An 18,754-nucleotide genomic window follows, 5' to 3' on the forward strand; every position below is an offset into this window, starting at 1 on the left:
TGAATGCTGGGGTGGCTATAGTAATTTCTTAACAATGAAGTTTGCCCCAGTGATTGACTCTTCCTTTTATGAAGGATTTCTTTGTAGCACACAACGCTGTTCAATAGCATTTTAGCCACAGTAAAACTTATTCAAAAATTGGAATCAGTACTCTAAAAACCTGCCACTGCTTTATTAAATAAATTTATGTAATAGTCTAAGTCCTATGTTACCATCTGAATAATCTTCACAACCTCTTTACTGGGAACAAATCTCATCTCAAGAAACTACTTTCTGGAACTTCCCTGGCCATCCAGTAGTTAAGACTCTGCTTCCATTGTGAGGGGTGCAAGTTCGATCTCTGGTTAGGGAACTAAGATCCTGAATGCCACATGGGCAAGGCCAACAAAAGAAGAAAAGAAACTTTCTTTGTTCATCTATAAGAAGCAACTCCTCATCCATTAAACATTTTGTCATGAGGTTGCAGTAATTCAGTCACATATTCCAGGTTCCAATTCTAGTTTTCTTACTGTTTTTTCTTTTACATCTGCAGTTACTGCCTCCAATGAAGTCTTGAGCACTTCAAAGTCATCCATGAGAGTTAGAATCAGTTTCTTCAAATTCCTGTTAAAACTGATATTTTGATCTCTTCCCATGAATGTTCTTAATGGCATTTAAAATGGTGAATTCTTTCCACAATTTTTAAATTTATTTTGCTCAGATCCATCAGAGGAATCACCCTCTCTGGCAGCTATAATCTTAAGATAGATAAGACTTGAAAGTCGAAATTATTCCTTGTTCCATGGGCAACAAAATGGATGCTGTGTTAGCAGGCATAAAAACAACATTCATCTCATTGTACATCTCCATCAGAAGTCTTTGGTGACCAGTTGCATTGCCAACGAGACTTAATATTTTCAAAGGACTATTTCCGTGATTTTTTTTCTGAGCAGTAGATCTCAGCAGTGGGCTTAAAAGTTCTTCACCCTTTTTTCTGATATTCCTCTTCTAAGCAATCATTTCAGTTCTTTATTCCCCTAATTATACCCCTCCAATGAAATTATAGTATAATAGATAATGTATATCTATTTATGTATATTTGTACTTTATTCTTGAATGAATTAAGATTCATTTTGGCTCCAAGACCAAATTTTGTATTTTGGGAACTACTTTACCCACATTGGTAACTACTTTACCCACATTGAGAGTGCATGGTTTATACGAATTTTTATGAAAACTCAATTTAAATTTGTTCTTGAATATCTTTCTAACTATAATAGTACTGCATAAAAGGGCAGAGATCAAAGCTTCACAGTGAATATTGCTTTAGCATTGTGCCATACACATCGTACATAATTGTTTACTATTTATAGACAACAAATATTGCAATGCTTAGAGTGGCTATAGATATTGTATTTTTGATCCCATAAAGAAGAAAGTCTGAATCTGTTTTCCCCACCAACCCATTTATGGAGTAGGCCCCCTATAAATATTTGTTGAGTGAATTAATCATCTGTACTTTTAGGTTAGGCAAATCTGTCCTGATTCCTAAAAATAATGTATTTGGTGCATATCCTAGAAACAACTTGTAATGACCACAAATGTTTTATGTGAGCAGTTTATTAAATGCCACCAGCATCCAGGGAGATACAATGGGATTAAGTTATTACTTCAAGTGACTTTTTTCACTCAAAGTTACTGCCTTGCATCTATCTGTCTGTTGCTCATGTGTGGGGCGGCTTTCAGAAATTGACAGCCTCATTCAATGGTTAATCCTGAAATTTGTGAAAACTCTACAGTCTCATTCATTACTTGATTCACTTTAAACTGTTGATTAAACATAATCCAACTCACTCCTTGAAAAGCATTTTTCACTGAATAATAATACTATTAAGAGAAAGGCAAACCTTCATGATAGGAACTAAATACAAAAGCAATGTTTCTGTGGAAAATTCTAAGGAATTTCCTGTGATCATTTCTCCCACAATTCACTCTCTTATACATACCTTGGGTAATATGCTGTAGAGAAGATTGGTTTTTAGGAAAAATGGATCTCACTAAGACATTATAGATTTAAGTATCAAAGTGTAACCATGTCATGAGCCTGGACTTACAGAGGCAAAAACCATTATCTCGTGTATTTTAGGAAGATTTTAAGAAATAGGAGACATATGATCATGTGTTCAGCTAAAACATTAGAGTAACCAGAAAATTATCTTTCACAGAAGACAATGTTCATTATTCAAAGAATTATTACATTATTCATAGTTTTCTTCTAATGCTTATAAGCTCTATAAGAGACTTAAATTTTTCTTTGTCATGTTACCTGTACCTCCACAGGAAAAATACAGTTGGATGCAGAGCAACTTCTGTTATTGAGTGAAGGCAATTTCAATTGCAGTTAAAATAAAAAATGTCAAAGAAGCTAGATTTTATTGGAAAACTGTGAGGTTGCCTTGAGCACAGCTGGCTTTGGGTATTAATCACTTGGCTTTGACCACAATTTCAGCTGTTGCATTGGGCCCTGTGGCCATCTGCTGTCTCCCTTTTATCCAGCACCTCACCAGATCCCATTGGTTTTCCTCTCAACATATCTCCTAACTCATCCACACTTCTCCACCTGACTGCCAGTTCTTTAGTGCAGCCTGTTATCATGTCTGCCCTGCTTTGCCTCATATACCTTTGCCCTCCACAAGTGTCTTTTCCACGATACAGTGTCTCAGACAACTCAGGCTGCTATCACGGATACCAGAGACTGGGTGGCTTAAACAGCAAGGCATTTATTTCTCACTGTTCTGGAGGCTGGGAAGTCTGAAACCAGGGCACCAGCATGGATGAGTTCTGGTGAGGGTTACAGTTGGAGCATGTGACTTTTCAGTTCAGTTCAGTTCAGTCACTCAGTCGTGTCCGACTCTTTGCGAACCCATGAATTGCAGCACGCCAGGCCTCCCTCTCCATCACCAACTCCCTGAGTTCACTCAAACTCACGTCCATCGAGTCCATGATGCCATCCAGCCATCTTATCCTCTGTCATCCCCTTCTCCCCCTGCCCCCAATCCCTCCCAGCATCAGGGTCTTTTCCAATGAGTCAACTCTTCGCATGAGGTGGTCAAAGTACTGAGTTTCAGCTTTAGCATCATTCCTTCCAAAGAAATCCCAGGGCTGATCTCCTTCAGAATGGACTGGTTGGATCTCCCTGCAGTCCAAGGGACTCTCAAGAGTCTTCTCCAACACCACAGTTCAAAAGCATCAATTCTTCGGCACTCAGCCTTCTTCACAGTCCAACTCTCACATCCATACATGACCACTGGAAAAACCATAGCCTTGACTAGACGGACCTTTGTTGGCAAAGTAATGTCTCTGCTTTTGAATATACTATCTAGGTTGGTCATAACTTTTCTTCCAAGGAGTAAGCGTCTTTTAATTTCATGGCTGCAGTCACCATCTGCAGTGATTTTGGAGTCCCCAAAAATAAAGTCTGACACTGTTTCCACTGTTTCCCCATCTCTTTGCCATGAAGTGATGGGACCGGATGCCATTAGGGGGACACAAATATGCCGACCATAACATGCTGCCACCACAATCTGAAAAATGCCAACTTGATCAGGTCTGCTTAATATTTTCACCTTGAGACATCCTCATTTCATATATATTTGTCCACCATATCATGTGGCCATACATATATATGTATATATATATATATATGTATGTATATAATATATAAAATTTATGTATATTTATATATTTTAAAATATATATTATACATACACATACATACATATATATACCTTCACCATGATTTTTTATTACCTGGGCCACCTGTCTCTCCAATGTCATTCCACACTGCTCACTGGTGATAAATATGGTCTGGCCACACCAATCTTCCTTACTGACCTCAGCTTCCCCACCCTGCCATGTTTGTGTAATCTTTTCCCTCTCTTGACTAGGTCATTACTAAACACTTAAATATCAGCAAAACTTCCCCTTTACAGGGAAACATACCTGCCAGACCAACGTGTGGCTCCAGGTTCTTTACTTTCAAAGACATGTTTGATTTTCCTTTCAAGTCTTTTATCAACATTTGTTACTAGTATATTTTATTTCTGAGATTATTTAATTACTGATCTTTAAACTCACCATTGTATCCTCCTGGAATATACTACATTCTATTGGTCTATAAGCTCCATGTCTCTCTAGTTCACCTCTACAGTGCCCTGCTCAATAAATATTTGTTAAATATATTTAAGTTTGGGCTTATCAAGCCTACCTTCCCTGCCCCTCTGGGCCATTGGGTTCATTATCTGGAGGTTTGTAAACTACCAGGACGGGAGGTGGCCTCATCCAGTCACCACCCCTACTTTGTATAACAAATGGGAAAACAACACCTAAGCATAAATTGCCAAAGATCAGCTATAAGCTTATGGAAAATCAGATCTTTGGTTTCCCAGTTCTCAGTTATTTCAAGAAATCACATCATCATTTCTCCTTTCTCCTATTTTCTTATCACCATTTTTTGGACTGACATTCTTTCTGTTTTATAATCTAGTATTGGTATAAAAATAGAACTTTATCTTATCAGGTAAAATATGGCTATTATTAAGGACTGTCAATCAGGATATATCTATCCAAGCAACAGGAATTGGAAAACTTAGGACAGTTTGACTTCAAACAGTGATCATCAGATATTTTAACTCATATATGGAACCTGTTGAACATTTCAGCTCCATGGTTTTAACAAAAAGATGATTTTCAGTCTATTTTCATTAATACAAAAGCATTAATCATAATTATGTCCATATTAGAGAATGTATATCAAGAAGAAATTTAGGAGAGCAAACCCATTAAGCTTATTTAATTCCTTCATCAGTTTTCTAAACAGTATTCATAAACCATGTCTGCCCATCTTAAAAGTTTTTCTTGAACTCGATGCCTGTAACAGTAGTCCTTTTCCTATGTTTCTTGATCTCCAAAGTTACTAATTACGTCTTCTATCACTGCAATTTTTTCTTTTGTGTCTCATGTTCTCTCAAGTCCAATTTTCTGCAGTCTAAATTTTTCTTCTAGTATTTAATCCATGACTGTTTTCAACATGTACAGATTTAGGCACTTTAATGTTTATTATTTTTATAAAATTGGAGTTGCTCTAGATCAATAAAGAGTTACAAACCAGGTTTTTATTTTGGTTAGTCTCATCTACAATAAATTTTGCTCTCTATCATTTATCTCTTACAATCTATTTTCTGGTGATTATTTCTACTAATTAATTACAGTTTAAATTGGACAAATGTCTCTCTCCTTTGATGTTCCTTTTTCCTTAAATACTGAGATATTTTTAGCATTTCTCTTTGGTATTCCATTCCAGGGCTGGGCACACTGGTAAAGAATCCACCTGCCAATGCAGGAGACAGAAGAGACTGGATTTGATCACTGGGCTGGGAAGATCCCCTGGCGAAGGGAATGGCAGCCCACTCCAGTATTCTTGCCTTGAGAATGCCATGGACAGAGGAGCCTGACAGGCTACCGTCCACAGGGTGGCAAAGAGTCACACATGACTGAGCACACGCACACACACACACGCACGCACGCACGCACGCACGCACGCACGCACGCGCACACACGCACTCTCCCAGGGTTGCTGTTTTCCTGGTAGGAAAGGAAGGTGACTAAAGACAGTCTTCTGTTTAGATTAGATTGTTACCTTAAAAAATTTTCAATTTGGGGAGAAAGCAGTTTAGCTCTGACACTTCTCATCCCACCCTTCATTTTATGGTGAAGGAAATCAAGGGCCACAGAGGGTTGTGGGATTTTCCCAGCATTACAGAGATGGGAATGGATTTCAGGTCTCTTGACACACAGAACACTTTGAGGGAAAAGCATGACTAAACTGGGCTCTGAACTTAAGTATACTTTCCAGAGAAGGGAAGCTGGCTTTTTTGTTACTATGGCAACAAAGTGCATTAGAGACTTTTTTTTTGGTGAGTTTACCCCCTACCTGTGCTAGTAGGAAAAAAGAGCCATTGAGCTGATCTTTTGATGATTCAAAACACTTTAGAAAGATCCTGTCACATGCCCTATAAGTTCCTGATTGATTGTGTGGAATTAAGTTATTGGGCAGAGAACCAGCTAATGGAAACACATTGATGAAATCATTTTTGAGGGATATTAAATGGAACTTAAAATAAAACTGAAATGACTTTATGGATTTTTCACTCAAACTGTTTATGAACATTTATTGTCAGTAAATTATATTGTGTCAAAGAAGGAATCAGTGGGTATGGCTTTAATAGAAATCTTTTTGAAGTAATAAAATTGATAATACTTTATTATCTAAGAATGGCTAGAGAGTGGGATGGGGAAATTCCTCCTGATGGATGATTGTCCACTCTGCAGATTGGGAAAGTGAAAAATGGTGTGAAAACAAGAAATTGGATAGGACTTGGAAAGAAATGGTCTTTTGGAAATGTGTTATTTCATTGTACATGGGAATTATTTTTAGAAGACAAGTGTTAAGGAATTTAGCAGGTGTTACTTGAGGCTATAAACATGGGTGTTTTTTCATGTTTCGTAAAAGATGAGCAAGTAGAGAGTTACTTAATCTGCTGAATGAGGGTCTACAGTACGTCAAGGGCATTAGTTTCAGAGCTGAAATGCTGGAATTCAAATCCTGGCTCTCCCTCCTCATGTGTGACCTAGGAAAATTTCTTGACATCTCTGAATCTCCCATTGTACCTTCATAATAGCAGAAATTAATAGTCCTCATTTCCCAGGGGTTTTTTTTGATAATCAAATGAAGACAGTTGCAATTGTTTCTAGGTTTTAGTACATGCTTTAAATTTTCATTTTTAAGAGTCATAGAGGACCCAGATAAGAGGAGGAAAGAATAGGGTTCATGGACATTTTCATAAGAGTAGTATTATTTTATTAGCTGTCATCTGATGATTGCTATAGACCAGAAATCTCATTTAGTGTCCCAAGATCCCTGGGAGATGAGGGTATATCAGTATCCCTTCTTTTCAGAGAAGAAAACTTAGCATCAGTGAGATTTATGTCCAAGGTTACTTAGCTAGTGAGAGATTTTGTTACCTCCCCCTGGAAAATCATACGCGTGAGTCCTTCCTCCAGTGCATATAGGACATATGGACCCCTGTGGCTGAAGTCCAGCAAAAACAAAATCAAAGGGCATCTGGGTGGACAGTGGAAGCTGAAGGAGCTTGAGTGTCATGCCCTTGACTTTGATCCACATCAGAGCCTATCAGTCACCCATCTTCTCCACCTATCAGAGCTCAGCCCCTCTGGGTTTTGCTGGCTTGCCTTCAGCGAGTACCACATTGACTGGCACTGAGAAAACAAGACTCTAGGGCACCATGGCTAAACGTGAGTTCTTTAGTCAGATGCCCAGATGTGAAGCCCAGCTCTAGCACTCACTGGCCATAGGACCAGGAGCTAAACATGCCTTTAGCCCCAGCTCTCTTATCTACAGGATAAGCAAGTTTCTTGGTCTGTGAAAGAAAATGCAAGCCTTTAGATTGTATTTTACTTTAAAGAAATATTTATGTTTAACCCAAATAGCATTCCTTTATAAGCATACTCTTATTTTAGAGGTATAGTTAAAATGCATTGGGTCGTGATTGTGAACATTCATTTAATATGTGAGACATGAGGAGTTTTAGAGCAGTAAACTAGTTCTCTTATAGAAGTGGCAGTACTTACTGAAATGAATCCAGTAGAAGGCTTGGAAATCTAAAGTCAACTCTGCCTGTATTCTCTATTGGACCTTGCCCCTGCCCACACTGAGCTTAGTCTAGTTGAAGAAATGAGATGTCTCCAAGGTAGGCCCCGAATAATGTGTGCTCAGTACCTCATGAGTGCTGTGGCCATCTTACAAGTATTTGTTGAGCACCTGCACTGTGCTAGATGGCGAGGATATGACACAGAGCGAGACATGTTCCTAGCTAGGAGTGCAGCGGATGCGACTGCAGGTCAGCGAGCTGAGGACCAAGCTCAGCTGTTCAAAGGAGACCATGTTGTTTCTTTCCACAAACACAGAGAATGAGCATCTGTAATGTACTGGGTGCACTATTGTCACACTACATACGTATATTTAGAAGGGTGGCAGAGCTCAGTTCCCCCAGCTACCATAGAGGAATTCCTTCTTGAGCCTAGTCCAGCAAGATGTAAGAAGTAAAGTGGCAGATGAAGTTTTGTTACTGTACTTGACAAGTAAATAGGGTCAGCACAAAGTCTGGATGGGATATAAAATTGGCCCAAGCTTTTGAGGTTCATTGTTCATAAGAGCTTGCCATTCTTTGTTTTGGGATTACTGGTCGGAATAAGTCTATGCTATACTATGTGTGTGTACTTGGCACAGTTGCAGAAGTTGCAAAATAGATCTTCTTTGGCTTCAAAGGTCTTATAAAATGATGGGCATGAGAAAGAGGTGAAACATGAGTGTTCACAGCATTCTAGTAAAAATTTGAATGATGAAAGCTGTCCATGGGCTGTGTTCATTGCCAGGGGAGTGTGTCAGACAATGATGGCTGATTTGGAAATAGGTAATACTCTTTCTGTTGCAGCTTTCATGGAATTCTTGGTAGAGGAAAAAGAGATTTGAGCTGAGACTAGAGAGTATAGATAATAAATAAATAATTCTCTTCTTATTGAGACATATAATTGTTCCTTTAAATTACATATATTACATAGAAATATAAACATTTTTAAATAGAGTTCAAATGATTAAGAACTAAGCATCTCTAAGAATGTCAAAGGGAAGTCCCTGATAACTGCAGTACCAGCAGATGAGAGTTGTTCAGTGACAGGCGAGATGGTGCTGAGAGGTGGCTGAGGGCATGGTCTTGGGTTTCAGACACCCCAGAGCCACCTTCTCATGTGTCAGTCACTGTCCTGTTCTGCAAGCCTGTTTTATCTACTTGGCAGCCTTCACAGCGCCCCTCAATAGATCCCAAAAATGTTGGAAATTTAAAATGGATATTCTGTAAAATCAAATATAACACATATGTAACAAAAGCTACATTGTAATTTGTAATCTACCCCATTCTTATTCAGTCACAGCATCAGTCAGAGTTCTTAAGAGAAACGGAACCAATAGGGTCTGCATAGAGAAAGAGACTTGTAAGAAATCAGCTCACACTTACAGAGGTTGAGAAGTCCCACAGTCAGAGTCTGTTAAATGGGAGACTTGAGGAAGGCCAGTGGGATGGTTTAGTCTGAGTCTAAATGCCTGAATACTAGGGATGTCAGTGGTGTCAATTCCAGTCTAGGTCTGAAGGTCTGAGAACCAGGATCGCTGACAGCAGATCAGTGTTCCAGCTCACAGGGTCAGGCAGGAAGGGCTGAACACTTCCATCTTCCAGTTTGTTGTATTCGGACCCTCATCTGATAGGATGATGCCTACCCATATTGCAGAGGGCAGACTACTTTACTCGGCCCACCTATTCAACTGCTACTCCTAATCACATCTGGAAATTCCCTCACAGACACATCCATAAATAATATTTAGTCAAATATCTGGACATCTTTGATCTGGTCAAGTTGACACATAAAATTAAGCATCACAGTTATTAAGAACACAATAAAGCTTCAATCACAGGAGCAAAATAAATAATATATACCTAATAAAACTGAACATTCTTATGAAAATTTATACCAAAAATTAAATTTAATGGGGCTGTGGGTACATTTTGATATATTTGAAATGATGTGATTTGGGATCTTAGTAAGTAAAAATGTCTATGGACAGTGAAAGATCTTAAATGTCCCCACATGAAGTGCCCCTATGACACTTGGAACTGTCAATTTTATGGGCTTGTTGTAGTGAATAAATTATATATATATATATACATACATATATATATATATATGATAGTATCTAGCAATGTGATAGTTACTCAAAAATGTTAGCTGAGGATGATAGTTATTATTCACAGAATAATGTTATTAATCTTACTAATAATAATAGTCACCAGAATATTATTTTAATGACCATATATAGTATTATGGAAGAAAAAAATTTTTATTTTGCTTGTGGTCTGCTACACCTATCAAATAAATGTTTCCATAGTTGCTACAAAAGCCAGGAAATCAATTCATTTTCGTAGACTCATTAGTATGTGTCAGAATAAACCTGGATTTAGAATAATAGTGGTTAATGGAGGATTTCTACACATTATAACAGTGCAAGAGGATTCCTAAAATTCACACGTGAATGCAAGATATTATTTCACCCCTTCTTACAGCATCAAAGAAATACACTGAACGTATAAAAGTAAACACCTTTACTTCAGAGTACAGGATACTGCCTAAGTTTAATTGTAAAACAAATATCCATTGCAATTGTCTGTGATAAACTGAGGCTTAAATGATTTGAAGACACTTTGAGAGTAGACAAATCAGATAATCACAGTCTTTATGGATGGAAAGATTCAACTGGTGTTGACAAATTGTAAAGATAAAAGCTCATGGCAAAATCAAGAGCTGAATGTCTAGATTGGGTTGGGAATCAATATTAATACTCAAATTGTAAAAGTGCTGAACTTTAAATGATCTCATAGTGTTCTTCTCTTTTGTTTAAGATTTCAAGATAATAGTGTAGAACTTGATTTGCTGAAAAATATTGGCTTAATTTTCATTAGGCAAATACCTTATAGTCTTACAGTATTCTCCACCATCTAACCCACTGCTTAGATGTTACATGTGTTAAGTGATTTGTGCCCTGTGCTGCAGTAACAGAGTTCCAGTTGCTGGTTTTCAAAACACTGTCAGCTGGACAACTGTTAATATTTTATGAGAGACAAGATTCAGACCGTGCCATTTCTAGGCATCTTTTTTTTTACAAGTTGACATGGTATTTGCCTCATGACCTTACTCTGATCTCAGCAAGAACACATTCAAAAGAAGTTACTAGTTTTTTCAAAGACTGTTTGCATGAGTTGATTCAATGCTCTCCTAGCACAGAGACGTGCCCTAGAGCCAGTGGCAGATACGTGTGTATTGGTTTGTATAAAGGATTCACCGCATTTAACTCCACTCATTGTGCTGACCCATCCAACACTCCAACCTCTGTTTGCTTTTTTCTTTCGTTTGCAGGAGCAGAGGGCACAGTGTTCCCTAAATCTATAGAGACACCTAATGTCAGGGCAGATCCCTTCAAGGAACTAAGGTAAACTTCTGACTATGGTTTGCATTGATTAAGTGGCTATTTGCTCTCTCTGTATAACTGATTGATGATCCATTTTAAATACCTATGATGTCATAGTGTCATGAGTATATAAACTGGGAGAGGTTATAAAGGATGTGAAGATAAGTTACAACCAAGAGAAAATTTTTTCTGAGTACTTAAGGTTGAGAGTTTGAAGGAAGAGGTTGCCAGTCTTGTAATAAGATTTAAGATTCATTCATTTGCTATGCTTATTTCATGATGTATTTTCTGATACGCTAATCCTCTCATATTAGAGAACTAGTCAGTAATTGGTGCTAATCAGCCCAAAAAAGTGTGGTGTTTAAAAGAAGCTGAATAGTAAATACAATACTTTTTTTCTTTATATATATATGTATATAACACAAGCTATTTTCTGGAATGATTTGGTGCTAGGACTAGGTTCTGTGGATTTTCCATATACTGGTGTTAATCAGATATTCATAAGTATGCTGCTTTTAGCAGAAAAGGGCTCTGCAGTGCCATGTACTTATGGAAAACAACTATGGAAAACAAAAAGAACGATAGACATACAGATGGACAAAGAGAGAGAGAGAGCTATAACCTAAAAACCATGCCTACCACCAAAGAGCTACCCCCAGCCCTCCTAAAGAAACGCATATAAAATGGTATGGTGATACAAATATAACTTTAATTTTCACTGTGTACTTAAGTTGTTATGTAGTCACAAAGTTGTGTCTGACTTTTTGTGACCTCATGGACTGTGGAATGCCAGGCTCCTCTGTCCTCCTCTAACTCCCACAGTTTGCCAAGATTCATGTCCATTGAGTCAGTGATGCTATCTCACCATATAATCCTCTGCTGCCCCTTTCTCCTTTTGCCTTCAACCTTTCCCATTATCAGGGTCTTTTCCAATGAGTCAGCTCTTTGCATCACGTGGCCGATTTATTAGAGCTTCCGCTTCAGCAACAGTCCTTCCAATGAGTATTGAGGGTAGATTTCCTTTAGGATTGACTAGTTTGATATCTTTGTTGTCCAAGGAACTCTCAAAAGTCTTCTCCAGCCCCATGGACTTATAGCCATGAAGAATTCAGTGAATATCAGCTTTCTTCATTTCTCATATTTCTTCTAATTAAGACCAGTCATAAATCACCATAAAGAGCCCTGAATAACTCTTTCCTAAAGACATCAACTATAAGTAAATGTATCTGTGTTGCACAAGTCCGATCTTCTCTTTGACATCCAATCCCAAGATCTCTATTTTGCTAAAACAGCAGCAGCCACGTTGGAGCAGGTGTTTCCTGAAACAAAAATACATCTTCAGTAAGTGGAGAATATATCACCTCGTTACAAAACCATAGCATTCTTGCCAAGCCTGTAAGTCTTTATGAATATAGGGAAATAAATCAGGCCAATGGAAGAGAATAATTGGTAGGGAGTGCGAACCTTTTCTTAGCAAAATCTCATGTACTATGGGCTGTATTTTTTAAATTATACACCACACTGCAACGTTTTACATTTTACTGGAATAACTTTTCAGCAGGGCTTCTAGAGGCCAGAAGTTACCTGACTCTGTGTTGATGAGATCCTGTGTTTCATATTAATGTGCTAAAGCTAGAATCTTTTAAGCAAATGCACCCCCAAAACCCTGCATTTTATAATTCTGAGGGAGCTCATTCTCTGAAAATGGACAGAATCCTTGTGGCTATAATGTAAGAACTCTTTCAACCAAACTAATGTGTGGCCCAGTTCCCTTTTCTTCACAGTCCTCTTTAGGAGCAGGGAGTTTTATTTGAGGAGGGGTTCGAATTTTTGTCTGTTTGTTTTTTATACAACTAGTGACTAATTTGCAGTGATCAGCCCAAACATAAGTGCTGTCTAAAAGAAGCTGAACTCTAAATATCATACAGACTTTTTTCTATGCAACAAACTATTACTGGAAGACTTAAGAAATAGGGATTTAGGCTCATTTTGCTTTAAACAGAAAAATAAACCTTCTATAGTTAATAACAAACACAATCATACCAAACAACTAAAAGACAACTCTATCTAGCATCAGCCCACTGTAGAGATCCATATCCTGAAGAACTGAGGACAGAGTGTTTGCTCCTACGAAGATGAGGATGAACTTCCTGTCCTCTGCACACAACCTCTGGAAACCTTGAAATTTGACTTAAAAAGATTAAACCTCTAAAATTTACAAGTAAATATAAGTTTAGTGCAATGAAATAACAATTTTCAGGACATTGTTGCTTGTCATCTTTCATTCTAAAATGATAAGCATATTCTATAGTGGCTAGAAATAACATTTTGTTATAGGAAGCATAAACAGACTTCTTTACTATGTATCCCTAAAACTGGTCTTTTTTTTTTTTTTTTTTTTTGCCCCTGTTTAGATTGTGTTGATGCGAAATAGCTTGAACTAAATCAGGAGGCTAGAATGTGATCACTTGGCCCCTCTGTCCTTCTGGAAGTTTTTTTTTTTTTTTTTTTAAATGACACTTTGTGGCAGAACCTCTGACCAGTTGAAAGAATAATCAGATAGATTAGCCCAGACCAGTGTGTCTGTGAATGTTTCACATTTTCCATCTAATGGTGCTGCATTTTTACTCCCAGTTATTGACTGGCATTGACTTTGGATATTGAGTAAATAGGTAATGAACTGGCTAACTAAGTCTTCTGGACTCTGGCTTTAAAGTTGGGTCAGTTTTACTGACCTACCACTGGTGTGTTTTCTGGTTATAGAAAAGTAGAGTGATCTAAGGGAGTTCCCTGGACTTGTGCCAGCAGGTCACACTGTGAACTCTTCAGGTGAAGCAGAAACAGTCACTCCTTAGTGGCAGCTGGATAGAGGGGAAAGAGCCCTGAGCTGAGAGTCAGGTACCTACTGCAAGCCTGCAATGTGGCCTTGAGCTAATTTTAGAACTCTGTTGTCCCTAAAAAGCTAGGTTACTTCTTGCTTCAAATGTCTAATCGCTTTACATTATTTTTCTTTTCTTTTATTTTTTTTTTCAATTACACCAAATTTATGTTTAAGTAATATTGTAAAACATAAATATTTATTCCTTTTATAGACAAGACTAAGGAAGAGTAAGACCAAGCATCTTATTCTTTATTTATTTATTTTTATTTTTTTTATTTTTTATTTTTACTTTATTTTACTTTACAATACTGTATTGGTTTTGCCATACATTGACGTGAATCCACAACGGGTATACATGCATTCCCAAACATGAACCCCTCTCCCACCTCCCTCCCCATAACATCTCTCTGGGTCATCCCCGTGCACCAGCCCCAAGCATGCTGTATCCTGCATCAGACATAGACTGGCGATTCGATTCTTACATGATAGTATACATGTTTCAATGCCATAGCTTTAAATTTAAAGAAGAGTTGCAAAATTCATGGAAATGATTCAATTCACATGCATCCTTCACGTGATAGTCCTCTAATGTTAACATCTAACATACTCATGATAAATTTGTCACAGCTATGAAATTAATATTGTTACCTTGTTCAGTCACTAAATCATGCCTGACTGTGACCTCATGGACCGCAGCACACCAGGCTTCCCTGTCCTTCACTATATCCTGGAATTTGCTCAGACTCATGTCCATTGAGTCGGTGATGCCATCCAACCATCTCATCCTCTGTCACCTCCTTCTCCTTCTGCCCTCAATCTTTTCCAGCCTCAGGGTCTTTCCCAATGAGTGGCCAAAGTATTGGAGCTTCAGCATCAGTCCTTCCAATGAATATTTAGAGTTGATTTCCTTTAGGATTGACTGGTTTTATCTCCTTGCAGTTCAAAGGACTCTCAAGAGTCTTCTCCTGCACCATAGTTCAAAAGCATCAGTTCTTCAGTGCTCAGCTTTCTTTGTGGATCAACTCTCACATATGAACATGATTACTAGAAAAACTATAGCTTTGACTAAAGGGACTTTGTGGGCAAAGTGATGTCTCTGCTTTTTAATAAGCTATCTACATTTGTCATAGCTTTTTGTCCAGTGAGCAAGTGTCTTTTCATTTCACATGGGTGCAGTCACCATGCACAGTGATTTTGGAGCCCAAGAAAATTAAATCTGCCACTGTTTGCATTTTTTCCCTCCATCTATTTGCCATAGTGATTGGATCAGATGCCGTGTTCTTAGTTTTATGATAAAGTGTTTTAAACCAGCTTTTTTCCTTTCTCTATCACCTTCATCAAGAGGCTCTTTAGTTCCTCTTTGCTTTCTGCCATTAGGGTAGTATCATCTGCATATCTGAGGTTATTGATATTTCTCCTGGCAATCTTGATTCCAGCTTGTGATTCATCAAGTCTGGCATTTTGCACGATGTACTCTGCATATAAATTAAATAAGCAGAGTGACAGCATACAGCCTTAATGTACTCCTTTCCCAATTTTGAACCAGTTTGTTGTTCTATGTCCAGTTCTAACTGTTGCTTCTTAACCTGCATACAGGTTTCTCAGGAGCCAGGCGATGTTGTCTAGTATTCCCTTCTCTTTAAGAATTTTCCACAGTTTCTTGTGATCCACACAATCAAAGGTTTTAGCATAGTCACAGAAGCAGAAGTAGATTTTTTTTCTGAAATTCTCTTGCTTTTTCTATGAGCCTACAGACATTGGCATTTTGATCTCTGGTTCCTATGCCTTTTCTAAATCTGGCTTATACATCTGGAAGTTCTCAGTTCACATACTGATGAAGCCTTGAACTATTTTGAGCATTACCTTGCTAACATGTGAAATGAGTGCAATTGTGTGGTAGTTTGAACATTCTTTCGTATTGCCTTTCTTTGGGATTGGAATGAAAACTGACCTTTTCCAGTCCTGTGGCCACTGCTGAGTTTTCCAAACTTGCTGGCATATTGAGTTCAGCCCTTCACAGCATCATCTTTTAGGATTTGAAACAGCTAGAATCCCATCAACTCCACTAGCTTTGTTTGTAGTACTGGTTCCTAAGGCCCCTTGATTTCACACTCCAGGATGTCTGGCTCTAGGTGAGTGATCACACCATCATGGTTATCCTGATCATTAGCACTTTTTTGACCAGTTCTGTGTATTCTTGCCACTTCTTAATTTCTTCTTCTGTTAGGTCCTTGCCACTTCTGTCTTTTATTGTGCGCATCTTTTCATGAAATATTCCCTTGATATCTCCAACTTTCTTTAAGAGATCTCTAGACTTTCCCATTCTGTTGTTTTCCTCCATTTCTTTGCATTGTTCAGTTAAGAAGGCTCTCTGTCTCTTCTTGCTATTCTTTGAAACTCTATATTCAGTTGGGTATATCTTTCCGTTTCTCCTTTGCCTTTAGCTTCTCTTCTTTTCTCATCTGTTCATAAGGCCTCTTCAGAAAAGCATTTTTCCTTCTTGCGTTTCTTTTTCTTCAGGATGGTTTTGATCACCACCTCCTGTACAGTGTTACAAACCTCTGTCCATAGTTCTTCAGGCACTCTGTCTCTCAGATCTAACCCCTTGAATCTATTTGTCATTTCCACTGTATAATCACAAGGGATTTGATTTACATCATACGTGAATGGCCCAGAGGTTTTCCCTACTTTCTTCAATTTGAGTCTGAATTTTGCAATTAGAAGCAGTAAGAAGATCATGATCATGAAATTTACATTGTATCCATATAATCTTATTTTATATAAGATTTTTTAAAAGGATCCAGTCACCCAAATGTCTTATAGATTGAGAATACACACAAAGGACTTTAACAGAAATTTTATTTGTGGAGATGTGAGTTAGTGCATCTTTAGAACTTCCACTGCAGTTCAATTGGAATGTTTCTAATGAGAATTTTTGTTCTCTTCTTTAAAAATAACATTCTATACCCAGATTTTCTTGGTCTTGTTATTGGGAAACAAACTGAATTAAAAGCTCTCAGCTTTATTTGTACTTAGATTGACTTCTCAGATAAACAACTAAAACTGAAATATCCATCCAGTGCTTCCCAGCTCCCCAGCCAATCAAATGAAAAAAAAATTGAACTATTTTAGATACCTTTTCTGTTGGGATAACGTTTGTTTCCTCAAACCCCTTTCTTGGCTGTTGGAGAGTTTTTGTTTGGTTTGGTCTGTTGTTTTTGTTTGTTTGTAAATAAGAGGCAGATTTTAGGCCTCTGACATTTCTTCCGATAAGCTCTCAACTCTCAGCCACAGGAGTGGGAGCTTCCTCTCTGCTAGAGTTTTCACTGCTTTTCCTTCCATACTTACTGTGGGACTTTTCTCCTGTGGACCGCAGGCTCTCGGCACACGGGCTTGAGTGACTGTGACTTGCGGGCTCATGGTGTGGGCTTAGTGTGGCACCGGACTCAGTTGCACCGCAGCATGTGGAATCTTCCCAGACCAGGGATCAAACCTGAGCCCCCTGCATTGGCAGGCGGATACCTATCCACTGTTCCACCACAGAAGAATGCCCATTTTCTGATGGGGATTTCTTTTTTATATGGAACTAAATGTGAGCTGTATATTTTGGAGATGAATCCCCTTGTTGGTCACTTTGTTTGCAAATATTTTCTCCCATTCTGTGGGTTGTCTTTTTAGTTTGTTTATACCAAGTATTTTTTTAAAATACTTTATTAAGAGTAAAGGCATGTGTTAAATATTCTGTAGAGCTAAATGCATACTCAAATAATTTATAGTTAAGGAGAATAAAATGGAAAGGAACTTCAAATTACTAGGTAATAAGATCTAGGGTATGTATGAACCAAATCAGAGGAAATGCAGAGAATGACAAAACCTACCTAAATGAGTTAAATAAACTTTACAAAGGAAATAATATTTTAGTTTCCAGAAGGAAAAAAAAGCAGAAATACATCTCAGAAATCAAAAAGTGTGGTTCTCTACAGCCTTTTAATATAGGGGAAAATACCCCAACCTATTTCTCTAGCTCCCAAGAATGTTACTGTGTTATTCACAAGCATAAGGGACTGTAATTTCCGTATAACACTATGTTCTTTAAAAAATTGCATGAATGCAGTTTCAAATATGGTCACAAAAGACTGAAAATTTTGCAAGCTTCAACAGTATTGAATTGAATTCAGAAATGAAAGTTTCAGTGACAGCAAACTGATTCTACAGTCCCAAGTATGGTGATGTTTTGTTACTGTTTATTTTTTTCCATAATGTTACCAGGATTTTAATGATAAAACTGAAAAAGTATAAAATACATCTATGGCTCTGAATAATGCACTTAACCATTTGCTAAGACTTTTTCTTAACCAAAGTGAAAGTGAAAGTCACTCAGTCATGTCCGACTCTTTGCAACCCCATGGACCATACAGTTCATGGAATTCTCCTGGCCAGGAAACTGGAGTGGGTAGCCTTTCCCTTCTCCAGGAGATCTTCCCAACTCAGGAATGGAACCCAGGTCTCCTGCATTGCAACCGAATTCTTTACCATAAGAGAAGCTCCCCCCACTTTTTTTTAAACCAGATTGGTACTAAATCTGACTCCTTTGGAAATATGTGAATTTAAAGTTTGTGTGTCTCATTGGGAAACAAGGATTAGCAAAGCTTCCACAAGTTGACAAAAATGAATTGATTTTTCTTTAATTGTATTTTTAAATGTCTATAGTCAGCTAAGTATTTATTGGCTCTCGGTGG

General features: G+C 37.9%; 1 protein-coding gene across 1 annotated transcript in view; it reads left to right on the plus strand.

Annotated features, from left to right (window-relative positions):
- The window catches only part of SGCD (sarcoglycan delta), a 434,054-nt gene that overhangs the window by 317,359 nt on the left and 97,941 nt on the right, over window positions 1-18,754 (plus strand). The window contains exon 6 of the mRNA XM_068980722.1: window positions 11,083-11,155. Coding sequence (XP_068836823.1) covers window positions 11,083-11,155 — 73 coding nt within the window. The remainder of the gene's footprint in view (window positions 1-11,082; window positions 11,156-18,754) is intronic.

This window comes from Capricornis sumatraensis, chromosome 9, assembly GCF_032405125.1.
Source record: "Capricornis sumatraensis isolate serow.1 chromosome 9, serow.2, whole genome shotgun sequence".
NCBI classification, from domain to species: domain Eukaryota; kingdom Metazoa; phylum Chordata; class Mammalia; order Artiodactyla; family Bovidae; genus Capricornis; species Capricornis sumatraensis.